The following is a 26,933-nucleotide window of genomic DNA, read 5'->3' on the forward strand; positions in this document are numbered from 1 at the left end:
CTGCAAAGACGCAGCCCAGTGAGGCTATTCACTCCATTGTGCTTTTAAGTTTAATTGTCATTCTACCATAAATGAATGCTGCCAAATGAAATCAAGGTGCAAAACGCAGTACCACCAGTTACACAGAGCACACGGCACATACAGCACATACAAGATAGCAGTAAAGTACAGTCACACAGGAAAAAAAAACGTAGTTCAAGTTCCCGAGTTCCATGAGTGTTGTAGCAGTCTGCAGTCAAACACAATACAGCTTGTCTTCTGCCGAACAAACACTGGAGGGCAGCACTGATGCCAGCATGGACATTGCGCCAGACTGCACCAAGTATTAAATTGATTCAGTTTTTTACTGTTTTACTACTCTATAGTAATTTTTTTTTATATTTAGAAACTTTATTTTTGAAAGCATCTTTTCTCTACAGAAATCTTTTACATGAGCTTAAGACTTTTGCACAGTAAAGTACGTAATATTTTTAAATGTACTGGCTTAGTACAGTAAAGTTTATTAATGTCCGTTTGCATTAATTTGATCAGTGTAACCCTAGAAACCAAATAACCAAAAGCAGAAAACTGTGGATTTAAATGAAATTTCTTACTTTTTTGCCATTAGACAAAGCATCACGTTCAGTTATTCACTAAATTAAATAAAAAATTTGTTCACCTTGAATATAGTGGAAATTATTATCTTTCAATTAAGAAGGTACTTCATCATCTCTCCTATTCTGATCCGATATGGTTGATCAATTTATGAGGTGTTAAAGCTCAGTTTTTGAATAATGAGAGAATTTGAATCTGAGGCTTTTTAGAAATACATTTAATCTGGTTCTCTGAGAATGACCAAAATGACTATTTTTCCAAGCATTGAAAATATGTTTCATGTTCATTCCTCGAATTCTTGATGTGCAGATGGCAGTAAGGTGAAAGCAAAATTCTGCATTCAGCATCGGAAAGAGTCAATCAAAAATAAATCTGATTAAAATCATTAATAAAATTACTTGAAGCTCTGGTTTTTCATCTTCCTACCTTAGGAATTTGAAAATGGCTTGCAGGGACCATGGGTGAGATCATCTGACTGAATAAAGATCAGGGATTTGGAAATGTTTCTGTCCCACAATGGTATGCTTTGTAAAGAGATTTCTGTTTAAGGACAATTTCTATTTTATTTATTCATATAAGCTGTTGTGCTGTTGCTTTGCCTATCTAGCTGTGGCCTTGACAAAACTTGCCCATTGATTCTCTTAAGATATTTGTTTTCTTACTATTTCTTTTGATTTCTAATTTTTACACTTTCTCCCTTACATTTTTCTCCCTACTTCTTACTCTGCACTCATTAAAAGTGCTTATTTCTCTTTCTGAAAATACGAGGGGTGATTGATAAGTTCATGGCCCTAGCACATTTATTTTTCCTACATTTACACACTTAGTCCAGCGGTCGTGAAGCATACGGATCCCTTCTTTGTAGAAATTGGCGTCTTGGATCTCCAGAAGTGGTCCACAGCATGCGGTGATTGATAAGTTCGCGGCCTAGACGTGTTATTAACTTCAGACTTTATGCATTTTCACTCAGAGTTGAACTGCATGTGCATGTAACGAGAACTCATCTCCTACCTTAGGCCACAAACTTATCAATCACCCCTGCTGTGGACCATTTGGAGGTCCAAGACGCTCTCGTTACATGCATGTGCAGTTCAACTCTTTGAGTGATAATGCAGAAAGTTTGAAGTTAATAACTCATCTCTTCTACCTTAGGCCAGAACTTATCAATCACCCCTCCTGTGGACGCTTTCTGGAGGTCCAAGATCCGTATGCTCCACGACCGCTGGACTAAGTGTTTAAATGTAGGAGGGGACTATGTTGAAAAATAAACATGCTAGGTTTTCTAAAATTGACTCCTTCTACCTTAGGCCACAAACTTATCAGTCACCCCTCGTGATTACTAATTATTTATTAGTGTACTGAAAAACAACAGCCTGGAAATTCAGTCACACAACGGAACATTTTTGTGCAGTAAAATTTTACTTAATATGGGATTGCATGCATTACTGCATCCCGGTCCTTGGTGAACACATGCACAAGGTTTTGGGATATAATTTGGCTTACCAATATGTGATGTTATGCATATTTTTAATTGAAGAGAAGTAGTTAACAAATGATGTGGGCTTCACACACTAGAATAGGTCTCAATAGAAGACTTAAGGCCCATTTCCTGCTAGCTAAAAGGCCTGTCCTCTCTAGGCTGCTATGATGGCAGTGTAGGCTCTTCCTGAGAATGTTGACCTTGCTTAGAATATGATCCAATTTCATCTCAAACTGTGGAGTAATATCCTCCCACCTTCTCCTCAGGCCTTCGGTTAAATGATACAAAGAATTTCTTAGCCAATGTTCTTTTAACACTACAAGGCGTTGAACTACCAAATGCATTGGACTAAACATCTGTTGCTTCCTTGTGGAGGACAAAAGAAGCTGACTTCACCATTGTAGCCATGAACTCATTTAACACGTTTCAAACACAAATGCAAATAAGTCATTATCATTTGTGTTTCATCAGCAGTTGTTGATTTTGTCTACTTGTACTCCATTTATATCGGCTGCCTTGAGGCCAAGAAACTTCGAGGCTTAGTTTGTAGATGAGCGGTAGAATTTGAGAAGCATGGGGTGTTGAGAGAATGTGGAATGAGTACAGGAAGATTGTTGTTAGTGTGTGCCTGAAAGTTGAAGAACCTGTTTCCATGCTGGGTGACTCCTTGTTTCTAATTTCCTATTTTGGTTCCCTGTCATGCAAGTCCTTGGTTTTCAGCAGCCCTCCAGTGCACCAACGGTTCATTAAGTGTGCAATTAGTTACTTAGTTCTTATCGATTATATAGGAGATGCACTCACTCTCACATGCACACATTCTGACGTTACGATTGGGATTACTGACAGGTTATCCTCCATGCACTCAGGAGGCAAGTTGTTCTATTGTTTACATGAAGAGAGCTGGTTTTACACAAACAGGTTCTGGTCGCTTAATTGTCCACAGTGGCTACTGTATGGCATAGTAATCCTATTGTGTCAAATGATATTCAACCCAACCAGTTCCACCTGGCATTTATGTTCCTTTTGAGCCTTATCATTACTCATCCAAGTCTTTCAGCACAACCTTCTTCTCCCTCCATATACTAGGCCAGCCTTTTGTCAAGTGCATCTGCACAATTTGTTTCAACTACTCCTTGTGGGGAATTCCATTTTCTCATCACTGTGTGTACAGAGTTTTCTTCTGAGTTGTCTATTGAATTTAATGGTGACTTGTTCATATTGGTGGTTGATAATTGTGTCTTTTCCAAGAACTGGAGATATTCCTGTTGCACTCTATCTAAACTTTATAGTCTAACAAAATCCACTATCCAGGCCGTGCTCTCTTCTCGTGACTACCATTGGACAGGAGGTGCAGAAGCCTTGGGTCCTGTACCATCAGGGTCAGGAACAGTTACTACGATAAATCGTCAGGCTCCTGAACCAGCATGGATAACTTCATTCACTACTCCAAACGGATTCTACGGCCCACAAATTCACTTCCTTCAAAGCTTATGTTCTCAGTATTATTTTTTTATTTGCACCTTTTTTCTTTTGCAAGTTGGTTGTTTGCCAGTCATTGTGTCTGTATAGTTTTTCATGAAATTCTATATATTTCTTTTTTTTTGTTTAAATACTTGCTAAGAAAAAAAATCTCGAAGTAGTATGTGGTAACATATACTGTATGTAATCTGATAATAAATTTACTTGGAAATTTTATTTTTAAGACTTCTATTAAGTTACCCTTCAGTGCCTTTCCCCCTTGGAGCAGGAACCCAGTCTTTTAATATTTCCTGATACTTGTCTATTTGCGTACTTTTTATCATCCTTATAACTCTACAGCTCCATTGCCTCAAAATTCTTACGGCATTCAGAACTGTGCTTTAAATGCAGTTTGATCAAGAGTCAGTACACGTTCCCTACATTTCCTACTTTTCAGTTCACCCCCTCTAGAAATAAGTTATTTTGCTTGGTTTGCGTATTTTTTTGTGTGGCCTGACTAACCTGTTGTACAACAGTATTTTGCATTCCACAATCTTTTGTTCCTCTTTATCACATAGGTTTCCAGGGAAGTAAGAGGTGATCTCCCTATTCTACATGCTAAAATATACCACTTTGTATTTGTCTGTGGAACCTCGTCTCTCAATTATTTGCCCTTTTTATAAGTTTATTAATAACCTCGTAATTAGTTGCCACTTTTTTTCCTTATTGACTTCCCTTGCCCATCTTGTCAACTCCCCCTCCCCGACCTTCAAAATTTAGTATTGCCTCTAAATTTAGGATATTGATCCCAAAGTCTGGATTGTTAGTGTAAATGATATAGTACTGATCCATGTGGAGCACCAGTTGAACGTACTCTCCAAATGCAAATAGATAATTTTTAATCCCACCTTCTGCTTTCTGATTGCCAAAAAGCAATCCAGCCCACTAATCCACTCAACTCTGCAATCTTTTATCTTCTGTCTGCTATGGAGTCATTTACAAAATCTGTTTAAAAGCTAGATAAATTATTAAAGCATGGCTCTTGTCTGTTAACTGTTCATAAAGTTCAGTCTCGGGTAAAATTATCACTTTTGAAATCTTGTTACCTATTCATTATTTAACCCTACATGTTCTTCAATGTCTCTTTTACTAGGTACCTTTTTTTTTCCCCGACCATTGATGTTATACTTTGAGGAACCAGCCTGATTATTTTAACTACCTTCAATAGTCAGATGTCATACTAACAGTGCCTTAAGATACTGATCCACAGGGGGAGCTCTGCAATCATTTTCTTCCTGTAGGTCTTGTCGGCACTATACCCACTAGCAGCTATATTTTTATTCACTAATTATAGTGTATACAGTAACTAGGTGCAAGTGTAAAACATAGACTTTTTCTATTTTCAGATGTAACAAAGGAATATAATTTACTCATTGTGCAGTTTCTAGTGCTTTGTTATTGCAGATTTGTTAATTCTTTTGTGATATTCTCAGTGTACTGAATTTTAGAGATGTTGTTCTGTGCAAAAGATTGATAGGTGGAATGTATGTTCTTCTCATTCCAGCAAATGAAAACCCCAGAGAGCCGGTTTTCAGGCCACAATGTGACACCTCAGTACAGGATGCATTCCTACTACTCTGCTGCCTCTTACCTGGGACAGGGGCTCAGCACGGCCGCGTGTGTTCCTCAGCTGTTCACTCTCGAAGATGGCTCCTCCTTCTCAGATGTAAAATCCAGTGGTAGGTCAAATCTTATTTTTGTCAGTTCATTCGTTTTTGAATTATTCAATGTGCTACTGAGGAATTGTTTCACTGGGGCAGCTCCGCATTCATTCATAGCAATGCTGAGTATGGATTCAGAGCAGAAAACCTTCAATCATCAAGGTGAAGAGGATTGTGTGTTTCTTAATATACAACACAGGCCAGGGATGTGAAGAATCTGCCTCTCTTCTGTCCAAGAACATGCATTAACAGTGGTCTCAAAAGCATCCTACATCCATCACTAATTTGACTTCTTTTTCCATTTCCCACATTCTCTTGTATAATTTTGTAACTACCCTTCCACTGTAGTTTTAATCACTATGTATGTACATTTTATTTAGCAAGCCTCTCTGATACTTATGAGGCACAAATCAGAGGAGTGACTCACTCAATGCTGTGCACTTAACTAGGTGCATGCAGATCCAGAAACACCATCTAGGCTAAAGTAGGCTGTTTGATTGTTAACCTTTCCACCAGCCTACGCATTCATTGACTCCACCACTGGCATACAGTTTTCACAATATGTACCATTTACAAAATACTTTGCAGTTCCTTGCTAACACTACTAAAACATCATCTCCAAAACTGGCAAACTTTACTGAAGGAGAAGAGTTTTATCCACCTGTGAACACTGCATCTTGCATGTTTTCCTCCAAGTTCAACATCATTCTGATTTGCATATACAGTATATGGCCATTCCATCAATGTTCCTGCACCTAAATTTAGAATTTCCTTCCCAGCAGCATTGTAGGAGTACCTTCACCCAAAACGAATGAGAGCTTCAGCTGTGAGCCAGTTAGAGCTATGCATGAATGCTGTTCTTGATATCCGTAGCCTGATCTAATAAAAAATTAGATATTTTAGTGTAAAAAAAATTAAAGAACAAGATGTCTTGACATATCACAAGTACTGATGTATTTTACTTGTTAGAGAAACAATTTATACTCAGTTAATTTACTGGATAAATTGTGACAACAGAGCAGTTAACCAAATAAGAAAGGCCATAGTTAATCAAATTAGCTTTATCGTAAGGAAACTGTGCTTTAGTTTGATGACATAAAGGCAAATTAAATGCTTCAACTGATTTGAATGGAAATGCAGGAACGGTCAAACAACATTGAAAGTGTAGTGTGATGAACAAATCGATCTCACCCTTCAGAACTGAATGTTCATCATCTGTTGTGATGTGGACAACTTCAAGTACAGACGTTCGTAGTTTTACAGTGCTTGACACGTAGTGGAACATTTCTTCTGAAAGACTGGAGAGTCAGCTAATAGGAAACATTAACAGTAATTTCAAGGCAGGCATTAAATTGTTAAAACAAGTGGTTAATGACTCTGTTAAAATTAGGAAGAGAGAAGTTTTGTACAAAAATATTATAGTGTCAACAAACATAATACTATTCAGTCCCAACACCATGAAGAAAACCTATTAGGAATTCTTTCCAAAAAAAAGTTGCTTCCCTTTTTTCTAGTTTGATTTCTTTTCCTTTCTCTCATTCAGGAGTTTGCCACCATGTGGTCAATTCATTAGTGTGCTTGCACTTTGCCTGTTAGTTACGATATTCTTTTAAGGAATTTCAAAATGCTGGTTTTGCTGCTGAATTCTGTCGAACTGTGGCAGTGCTATTATCAGAAAAAGTGGTCTTTCTACTGGGATACCATTGTCATTGCATAACTTTGCAGCCTGAGGCTTGTGAGACAAGGAGATGGTATAAGGGAATTGAAGAAAAATTGAGGTGGATAATCCATGGCAGGGACTGCATTAGAGGGCTACCTTTTAATCAGAATGGTGATCGAGATTTTAAAGGCAGAGATTCACAGCCATTTACAAAAAAGACCTTTGACCAGCGACCAGTTGGCATTAGCAAGAGCAAATTCAAGGGAGTGGCAAGCACAGCGGCCGTCGTCTGAGTGAACAGAGAGAGGTCATCTTGAGACGTTAGCTCTTCGAGGCTTCAGAGAAAGCAAAAGGAAAGCTCTCAGTTAAGTTTTTTTTTGCTTTCCTTCTTCGTACATGCTCAACAGATACCAGGCAGGGTAGTGGAATGCTCCTCTTGCAGGATGTGAGAAGACAGGGAGGACTCCAGTGTCCCTGATGACTACCCCTGCGAGAAGTGCATTCAGCTGCAGCTTTTATCAATCCGTGTTAAGGAGCTGGAGCTGGAACTGGATGAACTCTGGATCATTTGGGAGACTGAAGGGGACATAGAGAGAAGTAGTTGCACCCAAGGTGCTGGACACAGGAAACTGGCTGATAGTTAGGAAGGGAAAGGGATTAAGGAGCGAGTGCAGAGTAATCTAGTGGCCATCTTCCTCAACAACAGGTATATCACTTTGGATACTATTGGGGGAAAATCACAGTCTTCACAGGCATTGAGTCTTCATCTGTGACTCAGAAAGGAAGGTGGGGGTGGGAGGGGGGGAAGAAGAGGCACGTTGTGGTGATAGGGGATTCATTAATTAGGAGAACGGACAGGAGGTTCTGTGGACGAGACTGAAATTCCCTGATGGTATGTTGCATCCCAGGTGCCAGGATCTGGAATATCTTGGATTGAGTTTTCAGCATTCTTACGTAGGAGGGCGAATAGCCAGAAGTTGTGGTCCATGTAGGTACCAATAACGTGGGTGTGATGACTGATGAGGTTCTGCATAGAGAGTTCAGGGAGGTGGGTGTAGAGTTAAAGGGCAGTTCTTCCAGGGTTGTGATTTCAGGATTTCTACCTGTGTTGCTTGCTAGAGAGGCCAGAAGCAAAAAGGTTATACAGTTTAATATGTGGCTAAGAATTTGGTGTAGGAGGGAGGGCAGAAGATTTTTGGATCATTGGGCTCTCTTCCAGGGAAGGTGGGACCTGTACTGCGGAGACAGTTTGCACCGGAACTGGTGGGGGTCTGTTATCCTCTTGATGCTGCATGGTGGGGTTTAAAATAGAGTTGCAGGAGGATGGGAACCAGAGTGTCAGAACAGTCAGTGGAGAGGTTGTGGAGGTAGATGTTGGTAAGACCTCAGACAAAGTTAGGAGTCAAAAGGCTGAGCATGGTGCGACTAGTGTCCTCAGCTGCGTATATTTCAATGCAAGAAGTATCATAGGAAAGGTGGATGATAGTGCTAAAGATGATGTAGCAGGTTTACAAGCAGGGGCAACGTGTAGTGAGGACAGGCTGTTGATCAGGCAGAATTACAGTCAACAGGATGAGTTGCAACATAAAAGGTGGACAAGATTGTAAAGGGTGAATACAGGACAGAATGTGTTATGTTCGCACACAGTTTATAGAATAAGGGAGATGAACTTGTTGCACAGTTGCAGATTGGCATGTATGATGTTGTAGGCATCACTGAATCATGGCTGAAAGCACATTATAGCTGGGAACTTAACGTCCAAGGATACAACATTGTATCGAAAGGATACCCTCAAACTGTAATAAGGATGTGGTCTACGAATTACAAGTGAGATAGAAAATGCATACCAAGAGGGCAATATTGCAATAGTCGTGGGGGTGTCAATATGTAAGTAGATTGGGAAAACATGTTGGTGCTGGATTCCAGGAGGGGGGAGTTTCTAGCTCGCCTACTACTAGATGGCTTTGTGGTTGAGCCCATTAGGATATCAGCTATTCTAGATTGGGTATTGTGCAATGAAGCAAAATTCCATAGAAACCTTGAGGTAAAAGAACCCTTCGGGGCAAGTGATCATATGATCAAATTCGCCCTGGATTTTGAGAAGAAATTAAAATCAGATGTATCAGTATTAGAGTGGAGTAAAGGGAATTACAGAGGCATGAGAGAGAAGTCGGCCAGAATTGTTTGGAAAAGAATACTGGCAGGGATGACAGCAGAGCAACAGTGGCTGGAATTTCTGGAAAGTTTCTTCAGATACATGAAGTGTAAAAGAGAGGTGAGATTGGATATCGAACCACTGGAAAACGATACTGGAGAGGTAGCAATGGTGACAAGGAAATGGTGGATGAACTGTTTAAGTATTTTGCATCAATCTTCACCATGGAAGACACTAGCAGTATGGTGGAAGTTCCAGGTGTTCCACATGAAGTGTGTGAAGTTACCATTATTTGAGAAGGTTTTTGGGAAACTGAAAGGTCTGAAGGTAGATAAGTTACGTGGACCAGATAGTGTACACTCCAGGGTACTGAAAGAAATAGTTGAAGAGGTTGTGGAGGCATTAGTAATGATCTTTTAAGAATCACTAGATTCTGGATTGGTTCTGGAAGACTGGAAAATTACAAATGTAACTCCACTCCTCAAGAAGAAAGGAAACTATAGGCCAGTTAGTCTAACTTCAATGGTTGGGAAGATGTTGGAATATATTATCAAGGATGAAGTATCAGGGTACTTGGGGGCACATAATAAAATAGGCCATAGTCAGCATGGTTTCCTCAAGGGAAAATCTCGCCTGACTATTCTGTTGGAATTATTTGAAGAAACAACGAGCAGGATAGACAAAGGAGAATTGGTTGATATTGCATACTTGGAATTTCAGAAGGCCTTTGACAAGGTGTCACACACGAGGCTGCATAACAAGCTATGAGCCCATGGTATCACCAGAAAGATTCCAAATGTGAATAAAGCTTTGGCTGATTGGCAGGAGGCAAAGGGTGGGAATAAAGGGAGACTTTTCTGGTTGGCTGCTGGTGACTGCTGGGGTGTTCTGCAGGGATCTTTTTGGGACTAATTCTTTGAATGTTATATGTCAATGATTTGGATGATGGCCTCACTTGGAATATCGTGAGCAGTTTTGAGCCCCTTATCTTAGGAAGCATGTGCTGAAACTGGAGTGGGTTCATAGGAGGATCATGAAAGTAACTCCAGGATTGAATATCTTGCCATATGAAGAGCGTTTGATGGTTCTGGGTCTGTATTCACTAGAATTCGGAAGAATGAGGGGTGACCTCATTGAAACCTATTGAATGATGAAAGGCCTCGATAGACAGGATGTGGAGAGGATGTTTCCTATGGTGGGAGAGTCTAAGACCATAGGACACAGTCTCAGAATAGAAGGGTGTCCTTTTAGAATGGAGATGAGGAGGAATTTCTTAAGCTGGAGAGAGGTGAATCTGTGGAATTCTTTGCCACAGGTAGCTATGGAGGCCAAGTCTTTATGTATATTTAAGGCAAAGGTTGATAGATTCTTGATCGGTCAGGGCATGAAAGAATATGGGGAGAAGGCAGGAGATTGGGGCTGAGAGGAAAGTTGGGTCAGCTATGATGAAATAGCAGAGCAAATTTAATGTTCCAAATAGACTAATTCTGCTCCTATATCTTAGGGTCTAAAAGTGATTGGATTTTAACTTTTATTCGAGTTACCTTTGCAGACGTTTTCCTTCCTGTAAGGTACATTTAAAGCGTTGATTCTAATACAGATCACTTATTACATGCCTGTAAGAGTGGTTGTATCAGAATCACTGCTTTAACATTTTAAAGTGGGCTTATATCCCACTCACAATTTCAGCCACTTGATGTGATTTTACTAAATTATAACAATGTAGAGTTTGAAGATTTATGCTTTTGTATGCCCCTCTTCCTCTGTCCCTTTGTTTATAACTGCCTTCATTTCCTCATTTCGCTTCTCCCTTTATCACTCTTTATTCAGTTTCTTACGTACTGCAACCAATTAAGCGGCCACCCCAGTGTTGCCATTCAGTTCTCTGGTGACGTGCCCTGTCTGTTATTCATCATTTGCAAACCCCCCCCCCCCCCCACCCAATCACATCATTGTTGTGTCACAGCATCCATGATGTCCAAGGTCTGCAATCCCTGCACACTACCCACACTTGGACCTCCCAAAGAGATCATCACAAACGTCAGCAAATCATGTTCGTACAGGCCAGTATGTGCGATACTGGCACGACAGTAAAAAATTTACACAGCTTTACACCAGGCCATGCCATCTTCTCATTACTACCATCAGGGAAGAGGTACGTGAGATAAAGACCCACATTCGATGTCTTCGGAGCAGTGTCTTCCCATCTGCCATTAGATTTCTGAATGGGTCTGTGAACCTATGAATTCTGCCTCACCATTCCTCTTTTTGCGCTATATTTTCATATTGTAACATATTAATCTTTTATGTCTTGCACTGTACTGCTGCCACAAAACAAATTTTATAACCTATCAATCATATGTCATTCTGATTCTGAAGACATTTGAGTTACTTTCATTCTGCAGAGAATAGACAGACAGACATACTTTATTGATCCCGAGGGAAATTGGGTTTCGTTACAGTTGCACCAACCAAGAATAGAGTAGAAATATAGCAAAATAAAACCAGAAATAATTAAATGATAATAAGTAAATTATGACCAAGTGGAAATAAGTCCAGGACCAGCCTATTGGCTCAGAGTGTCTGACACTCCGAGGGAGAGATGTGTACTGACCTGTGTTTCGCCAGCTGATGGGGAAGAATGTATTTGTTCTTTGGGAAAGTCTAACTCAGCCAACACTGTTAACGTGATCTCATTCTCTTTTATTTGTGTCCAACCAAGTGTTGAGGGAGTACACCTTTATATACTTAGGGGTTCCCAACCTGGGGCCCACAGACCCTTTGCTTAATGGTATTGGTCCATAGCATAAAAAATGTCGGGAACCCCAGACCTAGAATGTGAATAGGTGTCTTTCCTCGTGGGAGTCTGTGCTGAGTCCCCATGATAGTGTAGATCTTCAGTCACCTGGGGCCTTCTTGCTACTGGAACAAAACCTTGCTCTTTAAAGATGATCTAATACCTATTTTACAAGGGCTATCTCATGGTAGAGGAAATCGTGTATAGAGAGCTGCTGCTCAAAATGGATTCAAGATGTGAAATGTCAGGGTCATCGTGAACACCAGCTAGGAAAGACCTGAACACTGTTGCTATTGTAGACCTGGAAGTCAGATGTTCTGATATTAACATAACTATCCTTAGTAAGGTGGGAAAAAAGCAACTTAATGGACAACATAGTGATTACATCTTTTTCTGGATGAACATTGGAAAAAGAAATATCTTCATTGGATTGGTTTTGCAATGAGGATTAAGCTGGTCTCGTGTCTTAGCTGCTGTAGGATAAACACCTCGTAACCCTGTTCCTTATTCTGAAATGGAACTGGCATGCTATAGTCATCAATGTGTAACATCCCAACCTCGGTGGTTTCCAATAAGACCGAGGAGGAATTCTCGGCCCAAGTTCAAACAAGAGACAAACTGATCCTTATTGGTGATTCCTTTGACAGAGTTGGAGAGCAGTGTCGATTCTGTTCACCAGTGGAAATGATGTTCACATGCAAGAAATCTAAGACAAATACAGGGTGCACGACTTTTCTTGATCTCACAGGAAGTTTTCAGCTCCATCAACTGAGGGGATTATGGAGAATCATTCTCAACTGTAGCTGTTCTCAGAGATTAGTTGGCACTCTGTTTTATTTCTGAGCCATGATGCTAAACGATGAGCCCACCACAAACCAAGTTCCAGTGCAGTCTGGCTTCAGGCAAGGCAGCCTCATCACACCGACCCTCTCCTTAGTCTTTCTTGCTGTATGTCTGCACCTCACTCTGACAAGCTGTGTTGGAGCAGGTTTAATCTAGAGGCTATACAGGAAGTGACTGAACCTTTGATATTCCCTCCCCAGAACCAAGATGAGCCTATAGCTGTGTTTCTGCATGTGCAGATTGGAAAGCTCTGTTCCAGATCATTGTTCCCTCCTTTGCTGAAGTATTGGAAAGGATGGACCTCATACTGGAGATCCAGAAGTCAAATATCGTCTACCAATCTCTGTTTTATATCCCTGTTCTGACAGACAAGGTCCATGGGGAGGCTGGACAACAATGAATTACCTTGTGTATCTTGGAAATCACCTCTTAAAAGAGGTTGACATTCAGGATGAAGTTCACCACTACCTCCAGTCTGCTAGTACAACCTTCACCAAATGGAGGAGAAGTAATTTTGATACCCCAGATAACAACCTTGACTTCCAAGTGCAGGGTTTACCAGGCAAAAGTGATCCTTGCCGCCCCCCCCCCCCCAATCAGCTCAGGGATCATATCAATCTACAGCAGGCACCTCAAAACAGTGGTGAATAACCACCAACACTATCTCCACAAAATCCTCCAAATCCATTGCAGGCCAACGTCCTCTGCATCAAGATCTTCAGGACAGTTAGCTCCAAATGGAAGACCACGTCATCGACATGCCCAAAACCTGGAACAAGCAAACAAGTACCCTACCGCAAGTTTCATCTCATCAACTGATTACCAGGAGTATTGGGAAGGCACTGAAAACCTTGAATCTCTATAACGGGAGCATACAGAGGCATGTACAAGATCAGAAGGAGAACACAATATCCCAGAATACCTCACACATCCACTGCCTCCCCTCCTCCATCCTTCAAGCAGTGTCTGCCTCAGCGTGACATGAGTTTGGATGGTATATAGGACTCTTCAGCCATCTCAAAGCTCATAGAACTAGATGGAAGCAAGTCATCCTCCATTCTGAGGGACTGCCTCAGGACAAGAATGTCTGTAGCCTGCAGAGAAGTAATAGTTTTCCGCATCTTTTGAGACAATGATTACTGTTCTAATAGAGCTCCACACCAAAAATATCAGTCTGCAAGTATACTACAATCAGTTTGTTCCAGTTCATTTTAGTATAGTAATTCTGCTCAGAAAAGAAGTCCCATGTTGAATATGTTTAAAGCTCTTGGGTGCTGTAGCCCTGCAAGAGGTTGAAATGATGGAAAGGAAGGAATTGTTCCTTTGCTTTCCGCAGGCAACGCAGCAAGTTTTGAGTATTGTGTTTGAAGATGTGTGTGACACAGGTCTGCTTTGTTTTCACATGCAGAATTTATTTTCTGTTTTTGAACACTTAATGTGTAAGTGGTGTGCCCTACTCTGTTAACTGAGCTACAATTGACGAAGTAGATAGGAAAGGCTGTCCAGTGAAACTCAAGTAATCTGACATGCTTGGGACTTTGGTGCTGGACTGTCGAATTTTTTGTATTATTGAATGTTGCTCCAAAACAATTTTAATTCACTATTTTTAGACCTTACATTGCAGCATAATATATTTTCCAATGAACTTGAGCTTAAAGCAAGAGCAGTAAACAAAGTCCAGGTGAATTTAAAAGGAATGCAGGAAACAGACTCTGGTATGCTATAGGGAACATCAAAATCAGTACCTAGTGAGCCAAATTTTGAAATATTGTGACTTCCAAATAATCAGTCAGAGGACTAAAGTTTTGCTATAGAATTAAGTCTTGTAAACCAGAAATCCCAGGCTTAATTATATTGTGAGTTTGTAGATCCTATCTTCAGGTTAGATACAGCGATTCCACAATCAGTAGCTCAGGGAATGTGCATAGGGATGGATGAAAGGGGCCTGATTTCCACTCGTCTTTGCTGTCCACTAACCTCTGCTGGAAGGTGCATTGTGTAAACAAATCTCTGTGTACATTCATGGTTTGGATTTGATTTGCTGTGTTATTCACAATCAAATATCCTAATAGCACCCACTGCCTCAGTTCATATATGAAGAATAAACCCTCAGACATGCTTCAGAGAAATGCCATTATCTCTAAAAAAAATTTTACTCTTAATTAACAGCTGGTATTTCAGTTAAGGAAAGAAAAACAAAAGAGGAATATCCAGTAAATTGACAAGAATGGAAATTCTTTTTATACTTTCTTCATATTCCCTTTTGACATGAAAACGAGGCCTTCATTTTTTTGAAAGGGGGAAAATTATATTAACATCACTAGTGCCTTTACTTGCGGTTTTCCCTGTTAAACTATTTCATCTGAAATTGCACAGCTGCTGAAAACTGTTGCGGTTCCTAGCATTGCTAAGGTTCAGTAAACTTTAAATGGTTGGTTTTGGCAGAGCTGTTCTTGGCATCAGATTTCAACCCTGCAGATTTTACATCAATTATATCACTATCAACAGGAGATAAAATGTCACAGGATATAAGATCAGTTGGTACTCAAATCAAAGGAGTGAAAACAGCTAACATTAATCACCAAAGTTAAATGCAGTGTTTGATTTGTGTGACAAGGGAAGACCTGAGGCTGCTGTTTAGTTTCTCTTTAACATTGTTTTTTGATTCGTTGAATTGAGGATATACAAAAATGCAAGAAGAGCTTTACTGTTAGAACTGAGAGACTCCTGTCTTGTGTCTGCACTGGGAAGCAGCAGCAGAAAAGCCGTTTCACTTCCGGTACCTTGTTTTGAGCAAAATTACTTGTTGTTTGCTTCTGATTGAGATATGCCAGGAAATGCTGTGCTATGGGAAGTGAAAATACTGGGGCTCTCTGCATTACGGGAAGACCTGATTTACAGAAATCTGACTCTATGCAAATTCTCCTACAGATTTTTTTAAAGAATACTTCAAGATAGTAAAATGGTCCATGCTATTTATGAACCACTGGATGCAGTACAAACAAAAGAGAATCTGTAGATGCTGGAAGTCAAAGTAATATACATAAAATGCTGGAGGAACTCAGCAGGCCAGGCAGCATCAGTGGAAAAGAGTGAACAGTCGATGTTTCAGGCAGAAACCATCAGGTGGAGGGTTTCAACCCAACACACACGACTGTTTACTCTCGTCCATAGATGCTATCTGGCTTGCTAACTTCCTCCGGCATCTTGTGTGTATAACTGGGTGCAGTATACTGCTAGTTTAATTATGGGTAGTGTTAATGTGAATATTCAGTGAAGGAGTTAACTAAAGTGTTTGTAGAGTGTTACGATATGGGTAGTTATAGAAAGCTGATGTTCTTAGGAACAGAGCTGTTCCATTACCTGGGGACAGCCTATAAGTACATCGGTAATGATTCCCTCGGGCAGAGGTCAATAGTATCAGAAGCCAAATAATATTGAGGTAATTTGGTGAGAAAGTTTACAGAAAGAAAGTGAAATATGAATATATTCAACACACAAATTGCATTTGTGATAGCTGTGGCAGCAGTTCCTGGGAATCCCCAAGATAGACCCAGCTCATATAAAGAATGGGAAAGGGAGGGGAGTATATTTTATCAAGTCTAAGCAATTCGGTCTTTCATTACAAAGGGCTGGGAAACACTGCATTTGAGAATAGTCACCTAATTTATGGCTAAGGTGCATTGCTATAGAACAGGGGTTTCCCATTTTTTATGCCTTGGACCAATACCATTAAGCAAGGTTGAGAACTGCTGCAGAAGGAAATGTGATTGGCTTTTGCAATGCCTTACACTGAACAATACAATTCCACAGCACTACATTTCTTTACTAATTTTTTTTTTAAAATTAGCCAAGAACGGAGCCGTTCTTGTATGATGACAATATCCAGGAGCATTGACCTCCTTCCAGAAATGCCAGCCAGTGCAAGCTGGCAAGTGTGTCGAGAGACAGGAACCTCTGAGTCCTGAAGATAAAGTTTCTTGGTCGTGCTCAGTTAACACTGTTGATAGAAATACAATGTTCCAGTACTTCAGTAAAGGAATGAAAACATAATGCCGGCAGTTCTATATGAGCAGTACAAATACTTGTTTAGTTTACTTACCAGATTCGTCAAAGGAATACGAGTGTGAGGACTTCTCAGCCTGAAACAGTTTCATCACCAGAGGTAATGTCAGGGACTGCATTAAAATCAAAGCTTCTTGTTTCTGTTTTATTTGGTCAATATTTGTGTTCCTTTCTCCATTTGTTAATAAATACAGCCTATAGTTTATATCTCAAATGTGTTCAAAATACACAAGGACTTCTGCATATTGTGTGGGAAGCTTGGCATACCATATATTTAGCTTCATCTAACACATCAGCTGAATCCATAAGGAAAAAGAGTGTTGTTGTGAACTCCCTTCAAACTGGTGGAGCAGCAGTAAATACAGAAAATGCTGGAAATAGTCAGAAGGTCAGGTATCACCTGAAGTAGGAAGTACCTGCAGAATTAACGTTTCTTGATAATGATCTTTCAAAATTTGTCTGAATTTGCTTTTATGGATAGTAGCAGCAGAAGTCAGTTAGCATGACAATTCAATTTCCTCTTAGAGCTCACCCTTTTCTTCTTCAGCTAAGTAGTAATTGAAAATAGCCTGTGTAAAATTAATCTGTGTAGCATTCATAGCCTTGCCATGAATAAATACTTTAGAACTAAATGATAAATGGCTTGCGTACAAATTGTTTAATTAATTACATTCTAATTATAATGTGAGTGACAATTATCTTTCAATTTCAATAAGATGAGCTGCTGGAAGGAACATTGCATCATTATAGCATAAATTGGAAGATTAAAGGGCTGGAAACTAAGACCCAATAGCTCTATTACTGTGCTAAATGTTACAGCTGAGTGCCTTTATAAATTAGATTGTGAGCTAGTTTACTGACATCTGCTTGTTTTTGGCCTTATGTTTGTTTGCCAACTACAAGCTTTTCCAAGTTTAATACTTGTGCAGTCAGCTAATAATCTAAACAGAAGTTTTGTGTGTTTGTAAATGAGTGGTTGTAATGAATGGTTGTATAAAATTTAACATAATTGATACTGTGATGCAGTCAGTCAACTGGCAAAATATAATTGATGCAGTATCTACAGATTTTGATTTAGGTAGCTAGGGTACAAATCTTGTGTTAAATTATTTCTTGAAATCAGAATACTTGGCATCTGTTTTCACAAGAGTATTTTCATTGAAAAACACCAATAATTTTTGTTACAATTGCATCTTTTCCCAAATCAGAATTAAGAACAGTTCGCTACATGTCATTGTAGAACTTGTAAAAGTATTTATTCTTGACAGAAGTGCTGCTGCTTATGTGAGTGCTTATTATCTTTTCAAGGTGTTTTAGGTTACTGAACTACTTCACTTCTGTGATAGCATGAGAATATAGGGAAAGTAAAACTATTCTTCCAGGACTCTACCCAGATTTCCTTGCACACTTTTGCTTAAACCTTGGTAGAAATTTGAATTAAATCGTATGAGGGAAGGAAGGGAAAATTGTTTATACTATCATCACCCAAGGGATTGGATTTCCATAGCATGCCTACAGTTTAGTGTTAAAACAGGAAACAATATCATTTTTAAATTTAGGAAAATTAAATATTAAAAAAAGTTCCTAGGTTGAAATATTAAAATGAAAAAACTTTGGTGAATTTGGCCACAAGTATAAAGTTCGCATGGTATATTATTTATCATCATAATATTTCAGTAAGACAGGGGTTCCAGTGCTGCCTAGCTGCAGTAGTAGATAAAACTGTAATGGAAATATTTCAAAATAATTAGACCTCAGCCACTGATAACAACCGAAGTATTAATAATCAAAATTCAGTTATTTTTCAATGGGACCATTAGTTTATTGTTTCTTTGTTCTGTATGTAATAAATGAATGAAGTCCTTGCTGGCCTTGTTTAAATAAAGAATGTTACAGGGGTGAAAAAATACCATCACAGTGATTTATGTAGACTGGAATAGCAACTTATAAGGAAAAATTGAGTGACTGGGTAAAATTGCTCTGGATACCATTCAGTGTGGAGAATGAAAGGGCATTCATATTTGCTTTAAGAAAGACAACTCAGTATCTTCACAATTGAGAGTGATAGAGCAATGAAGGATTTGGAATGTCTGTATTATGCAATTCTTCAAAATCTAATATATAAGGAACCAACCAAGAGGCCATTGGAAAATCAGTCTCTCACTCAAGAGTGTAAAACAGAGCCAAACTATATGAGTCTTGGACATATCTTATTTCGAGGTATTGCATTCAGTATCTAAGACTTCATGGTATACAGTAGGATTGAAAATGTTTTTCTAATTCCTATTGGTTTAACTAAACCAAATAAATTGTTCCATTTTCCTCTTTGGTGTACTCTATATAATGTAGAGCCCTGTGTTCCCAATAAATCCCATTTAAAAAACACAAAATGCTGGCAGAACTCAGCAGGCCAGACAGCATCTACGGGAGGAAGAAGAGACAACGTTTCGGGCCGAAACCCTTCATCAGGAGGGTATTTGTATTTTGAAACTCCTGATGAAGGGTTTTGGCCCGAAACGTCGTCTCTTCTTCCTCCTGTAGATGCCGTCTGGCCTGCTGAGTTCTGCCAGCATTTTGTGTTTTTTTATTTATTTCCAGCATCTGCAAATTCACTTGTGTTGCCTTTGAAATCCCATTTTACATCTTTTTTCAGCTGGGATATTGGCAGATCAGTAGAGAAATGGGTCTTTGGTCCAATTGTAAGAACTCTCTCCTCTGCGTCTCCAGTTTAAGTTGACTTTTAATTTCAGCTGCTAGCCACAGACAAATTTGCAACTCTCAATTCATCCCTCTTTGGAGTTGTTGTGAAACTAAAATGCTTTTGTATTTTGATTGTGCCTTTGTGAAACACATTGACTATTTTTCAAAGACACTGTGTAATGGCTAGTTACACATAGTTTGAAATGTCTGCTGTAGCTATGTATGGCAGTCTACACAGTTGAGTGTTGGACAAACAACAGGCTCCACATGTTCCCCACTAGCCTATTGAAAACAGTGAAGACTTCATTTATCAAAGTTGCAGAGGTTGAAGTGAAAACATCAATACATTTAACCTGTCAAACTCAGACATCTTGATATATTGAACTATCTGAATATCAGAGCTTTGATGGGGGAATTGTGGTACATTATTGAATTCACATTACTGACGGATAACCTGAGTATATATGTTGTTATAAAGAAATTGTGTCATGTTTAACAGAATAAACTAGTTTTACAGTTAAAAACATGAGCACAACCCTGCAAGTACATGATTAGAAATTATAGTAAAGTACAGTAGTATGCATTAGGACATTAAAAGTATTTGAGCATTCATATAATTCACAGTAATAGCACAGAGCTCAGTCTGCCCTACAGATCCATTGGTCATGCTCTGTGTGAGCCCCTGCCCATTTCTTTATCTATGCTCTGCAACATGTCCTTTTATTTTACTCTCATATCTAACATTCCCTTAAATGTATTTGTGCTGGTCACCTCCTTAAACAAGTTCTCTATTCTAGTCACAGTCTGGATGAACAGAATTCCTGAATTCCCTATTGTATTTATTAAAGACTTTAATCTGTGTATTTTCTTCTGATCAGCACTGTAATTTCTTTGTATTTCCACTATCAGGCCATTTCATTTTCTTACAAACCTTCTACCAGGTCAGTATTCCGTCTCTTCCTTTAAGAGAACCATCCACAGTTTACCGATCTATCCTTAGCAGATGAAATCTCTCATCTCTAGGAAATATTTCTCACACCTTCTCTAGTAATCTCCAGAAATCTTCTGCGATAAAGATACTAGAACAGTTTACAGCTTTCCATGTGGTCCAACTAAAATTCTCTAATTTTGTATAACCTGGTTTATATTTTTTATTTCTCTGGAAATAAGCCTTGTATAGCTTTATTAAAAATGTAGTACTTTTTATCAGGAGTATTTTTAGAAATCTAGCTCTATCTGCTTACAGTCGCAGGATAAAACAGCACTGTGATATGCCCTTCAGCCTAACTTGTCTGTGCCAACAAAACTGTCCACCTAACTAGTCCCATTTGCCTGCAATTGGCCCATATTCCTCTCAACCTTTTTTCCCCATGTGGTCAACCAAATGTCTTTTAAATGTTGTCATTGTATCTGCCTCAACTAGTTTCTCTTGCAGCTCATCCATAACCGTCTGCATGAAGGTCCCTATAAAATCTTACCCCTCTCATCGTAAACCCATGTCTTCTAGCTTTGGTTCCCTTTCCTCTGAATTCACTCTATCTATGCCTCTGATCAATTTATACATCTTCATAAGGTCTCCTACATTCCATGGAATAAAATAAGCCTGCCCAGCTTCTCCCTGTAACCCATATCCTCGAGTCCTAACAACGTTTTCATAAATCTGCTTGCATTTGGTTCCTCAGATAATTCCATCTCAGTCTAGCACAACGTCTGTTTTTAGTACCTGTACAGTAGTTGAACATTTCCCTTCTCAGCAGGTTTGTAAGGGTGGTTCTTCGACATAGTCTGTAAAATGCCACTTGGCAGGCTTGTAAAAGACTGGGATTCAAAAGAAACATCAGCTTGGTTCAGTAGATAGTAGCCATTGGAGTTTCAGTGGCTGGAGGACTGTGTCAGTGTGTTCATGGGGCTCTTCTTGATGTACACTCAGTGACCACTTCTATTAAATACAGGGGTGGAAGATGGTGTGGCCTTCCGCCTCAAGGTTTGACGAGTTGTGTGCTCAGAGATTCTCTTCTGCACAGCACTGTTGTAATGCACGGTTATCTGAGTCACAGTCACCTTCCTGTCACCTTAAGGCAGTCTGACCATTCCCCTCTGACCTCTCTCATTAACAAGGTGTTTTCACCACTTAACTACTGTTCCTTGGATGCTATTGGTTTTAGCACCATTCTCAGTGAACCTTTGACTATTGTACATGAAAATTCTAAGAAATCAGCAGATTCCGAGATAATCAATCCACAATCAAAGCCACTGAGGTCACATTTCTTCCCCGATCTGATGTTTGGTCTGAACAGCTAAACCTTTTGACCATGTCTGTATGCTGCTGTGCATTGAGATGCTGCACTTGATTGGCTGATTAGATATTTTCAGTAATGAGCAGGTGTGCCTAATAAAATGGCCACTGAGTGTATGTTCGTGATGGATTATGTTGATGCTACAATTATGGTGTTTACAAATCGTACCAGAACTAGCAAACTGGTGGATGGTGTGGAAGCAAGTTCTAGTATTAAGTTGAGGTTGAGTGAACTTGGCCTTTTTTCTTTGGAGCAACAGAGGATGAGAGGTGACCTGATAGAGGTGTACAAGATGATGAGGAGCATTGATTGTGTGGATAGCCAGAGGCTTTTCCCCAGGGCTGAAGTGGCTAACATGAGGGTGTGTAGTTTTAAGGTGCTTGGAAATAGGTAACACAGAGAGTGGTGGGTGCATGGAATGTACTGCCAATGGCAGTGGTGGAATCGGATACAATAGGCTCTTGTAAGAGCCTCTTAGATAGGTACATAGAGCTTAGAAAAATAGAGGGCTGTGCACTAGGGAAATTCTAGGCAGTTTCTAGAGTAGGTTACATGGTCGGCACAACATTGTGGGCTGAAGGGCCTGTAATGTGCTGTCAATTTCTGTGTTCTATTAAGAAGATATTAATTGACTAGCTAGATTGGGAATAACTGTAACACATTGAATATAATAAGCTGGTGCACTCCAAGAAAACAAGAAGGTGAAGGAATACAGGATAAACAATGTGAATTTGAGTGCGGAAGAACAGAGGAATTTCGGAACAGGTATTCACATAGTGATTAAGAAGGCTGTAATGATGCTTTTACTGACCGAGGCTTAGAAAAATAGGGAGATCATGATTGGTTAAATTTAACACTCATTAGGCCACAGTTAAAGGATTGTATGTGGTTTTGGTTGTCACTTTAGACCGGAATTGGAATTTGGAATGGTTTATTATTGTCACGAATGCTGAGATACAGTGAAAAGCTTGCATGGTCAAATCATTACACAGTGATGTGGAAGAACTAGAGATGTTCAGTGGAAATTAATGAGGATCTAGGGAATTATAAGTGTGAGGAGAGACTGACTAGTCTGGTTATTTGGAATAAAGGAGACAGGAGAGGTTTAATTAATACATACAAATAACATTATGCTTCATCAGGGTGAACAGAAATGGCCTAATTCCAACAGAATTATCAATTTCCTTAGCAGAGATTGTTAATTAAGGGACACATCTCAGTTAACTGCAGAAGGATTAGAAGATATTAGGGGGGGAAATCACCGGGAAAGTAGTTAGGCCTGGAATTCACCACCTGATAGTTGGCAGAGGCAGAAATCCTTCATGTTTAAAAGCTATCCGGATGAGCACCTGATAAATTGTAATCCATAAGATCACGGAGACAAAGATGGAAAGTGGGAGTAACATGGACAGAATAGCCTTCCTGTACTGCAGATTTCTATGATTTCAATACATCTTTGGTCAGTTTATTTTCTTCCCACTGTAGATAGTAAGCTATGTGATGTGTAGGTTTTGGAAATGTTCTTTTAAAAAAGAATTAATAACATTAGGGATTAACCGGTTTTTTCCAAAAGAATTTCCGTCAAATGTACTGAATGCTTTAGCTCTCTCTGGTCTCCTCTGAATGGAAACAATCTAGACTGAGCTTTTAATGTTTTTAGATTTAAACAGTGTATCAGTTAACTCTTTTCTAACTTAAATTCCTATCCTTCAATTTCTTTATCTGATCACATTTATGTGATTTATGTGACCACATTAGTCTTCCAGGTAAACTTCAAGCCAAACGGTATATACTAACACTTACATTTTGTTAGTACTTGACACTCTTGCTTCCCCAAGTCCCCCGTTGTTGCATTTTGTTTTTTGAATCTGTCAGACTCTTTCAATATTCCATGCTCTTTTAATTTTCTAGTTCTTCTTTAAGCCTTCCTTTGTTGGGTTGCCTTCTTAACTGGGGGTTTGCTGATCTATTTTTGCTGCCTGTTACTTGATCGTCTGTGTAGTCACGTCTGCCTATTTCTTTAATTTTATACCATTCTGCGCAGTGTACTGCACTTGCAAGCTAATGGTGTGAAACAACTACTCTGTCAACATAGTTCCACTTCATTTTGTCACCTGGTAGAGTGACTTGTTTCTGATTTCTCATCTGAAGTGTGGTATTCACGTCAGTGAGCCCCGGTTTTCTTTGCATTCATGAATGTACACAGATCTTTCTTGCTTAGTATTTATTAAGGGACTGGTAAAATCTTCAAATGCCTTTGTTTCCACATCTCTCTACTATCAGTGGCACTGGTTACAATGCTGTAGTAAACAGTGCGATGTCATGCCCACGCATCAAGTTCCATAATTATAATTATTGAGAATTCCTCTAGTATGCAAAAATGTATGTATCTGCTTCAAAATGCAACCTACTTAGAATATTTGACCCTTAGTATGGTCTTTTAGGGTGTGTCTGTGATACAAGCGTTAAGAAATCAGTCAAAAAATCATTTTGATAAATGTGATATCGCAAAACTAAATTAGTTGGCTTTCAGGTCTGCAAGTAAACTAAAGCAATAAAACAGTGAGAATTCCAGCTATTGTTAAACACTTATACTTTACGTAGTTTGTAAATGTGTCCATGGCTCCATTTACTCAGCTTGCTGTTGAGTTGAATAACCTTCAGGGTTGAAGCTCTGTCCTTCTGTTGGTGGTGTCTTTGAAAATTGCATCCAGAATTAGTGAGCGGGAACAGTTAAGATTTACAAACAATGATGGAGCTTGTCATGCTTCTTTCGTAGTTTATCATCTGGGCCCAGTGGCAGGGCGGTGAAGTGTTCTTCATAAAACCAGCCCAGTGTGAAATATGCCTCGCTGGAGTGTATACTGCTCTAAAACTCCTTGGCAGTCTTTACTGTAAATCCGCATTGCCACCTGACATTACAGTATATCATTAAGGAACGCAGGCAGGAATCTGTGCATGAGTGCAGTTGACATAGCACTGAACTGCTTGGAGCTGCGTTAGGGTGAAGTCAGTGTCACCCATTCTCTGTTACGTGGGACATGTGTTCAGTTTAACTATGGAATAACTCAAAATTAGCACAACTTAAATGCATTTTTAAAATAAACTACATGATTACATTTCAGTCATTTATTTTCTTTGAATGTAACTGTTCATTAAGCAAATTCTTTATTGCAGCTTTATTCAATACTAAAATTTGATCAAGTTGTCCATATGTTAAATTTAAGATCTAATATTTTAAAAATTCTGCATACTATCCTTCCTGACTCTGATCTGATCATGTGATCCTGTGTTCTTTCTATTGCCGAGCTGGCCACCTCCTGATTTGCTGCTGTCTCACATTATTTGCTAATTCATACCTCATCCATGTCATAGAGCAATACAGCACAGAAATTGGCCCTTCAGCCCATCTAGTCCATACTGAACTATTATTCTGCCTAGTCCCATTGACCTGCACCTGGGCTATAGCCGTTCATTCCACTCCCATATTTTTAAGAGAAAACAGCTATTTGTCTGTTGCAGTGCTTTCTTGTAGGATGGTCTCCTGACTTATATTCATCTTAAACTTCAACTCATCTAAAACCTTCTTGTTCATGTTCGAATTTGCAAAATCGTCCATCTAGCACTTTGTGTTTACCTAAGTTAGTTGCTGCTCTGGCAAAGCCTTAAATTTGTAACTGATATATTAAAAAAATTAACCCCAGTGTCCTGCCCTTTCTATGTCCATGTTATTGTTTCCAACTCCACTGATCTTTTTTGTCCTCTTCTTGTTCTATGTATATTCCAGTTGTCTTTGCTTCATCGTTCCAAATATACAGGCCTCCCAACAGTGGCTGGGAGGTGGACCACAAGTTACAACAGGAAATAGAAAAAGCAAGTCAGAAGGGCAAAGTTACGGTAGTCATAGGAGACTTTAGCATGCAGGTCGATTGGGAAGATCAGGCTGGTAATGGATCTCCAGAGAGTGAGTTTGTTGAATGCCTACGAGATGGCTTTTTAGAGCAGATTGTCATTGAGCCTACTAGGGGATCAGCTACACTGGATTGGGTGCTATGTAATGAACCAGAGGTAATTAGGGAGCTTAAGGTAAAAGAACCCTTAGGAACCAGTGATCACAGTATGATTGTGTTCAACTTGGAAATTTGATGGGGAGAAAGTAAAGTCTGATGTAGCAGTATTTCAGAGGAGTAAGGGGAATTACAGAGGTATGAGAGAGGAGTTGGCCGAAGTAATTCAGAAGGAGCTGCTGGCCCAGATGTCAGCAGAGCAGCAGTGACATGTGTTTCTGGGAAAAATGAGGCAGGTGCAGGACATGTGTATTCCAAAAATGAAGATATACTCAAATGGTAAAATAGTACAACTGTGACTGACAAGGGGAATCAAAGCTATTGTAAAAGCAAAAGAAAGGGCATACGATAAAACAAAAATTAGTGGGAAGATAGAGGATTGGAAAGTTTTAAAAACCTACAGTGAGCAACTAAAAAATCACAAGGAGAAGATGAAATATGAAAGTAAGCTAGCAAATAATATCAAAGGGAATAGTAAAAATTTTTCAAGTATGTTAAAAATAAAAGAGAAATTAGAGTGGATATAGGACCGCCGGAAGATGAGGCAGGAGAAATAATAACGGGGGACAAGGAGATGGCTGATGAACTAAATGAGTATTTTGTGTCAGTCTTCACTGTGGAAAATGCTAGCAGTATGCCTGATGCTATATTGTGTGAAGGAAGAGAAGTGGGTGCAGTTACTATTACAAGAGAAAAGGTGCTCAAAAAGCTGTAAGACTTAAAGGTACAGAAGTCACCCGGTCCAGATGAACCATGCCCTAGGGTTCTGAAAAGTGTTAGCATTAGAGATTGTGGTAGCATTAGAAATGATCTTTCAAAAATTATTGGACTCTGGCATGGTGCCAGAGGACTGGAAAACTGTAAACGTTACTCAACTCTTTTTTTTAAAAAAAGAGGAAAGCATCAGAAAGGAAATTGTAGACCAGCTATCCTGACCTCTGTGGTTGGGAAAATGTTAGGGTCAGTTTAGGATGAGGTGATGGAGTACTTGGTGATACAGGACAAAATATGACAAAGTCAGCATGGTTTCCTTCAGGGAAAGTCCTGCTTGACAGACCTGTTGGAATTCTTTCCTGCAGATTGGAGGGTGGCTAAT

General features: G+C 39.4%; 1 protein-coding gene across 1 annotated transcript in view; it reads left to right on the plus strand.

Annotated features, from left to right (window-relative positions):
- dmrt1 (doublesex and mab-3 related transcription factor 1) overlaps positions 1 to 26,933 on the plus strand; it is a 132,588-nt gene that overhangs the window by 53,265 nt on the left and 52,390 nt on the right. Inside the window, exon 4 of the mRNA XM_059971162.1 lies at positions 5,097 to 5,271. Coding sequence (XP_059827145.1) covers positions 5,097 to 5,271 — 175 coding nt within the window. The remainder of the gene's footprint in view (positions 1 to 5,096; positions 5,272 to 26,933) is intronic.

This window comes from Hypanus sabinus, chromosome 5 (assembly GCF_030144855.1).
Source record: "Hypanus sabinus isolate sHypSab1 chromosome 5, sHypSab1.hap1, whole genome shotgun sequence".
In the NCBI taxonomy this organism is placed as follows: domain Eukaryota; kingdom Metazoa; phylum Chordata; class Chondrichthyes; order Myliobatiformes; family Dasyatidae; genus Hypanus; species Hypanus sabinus.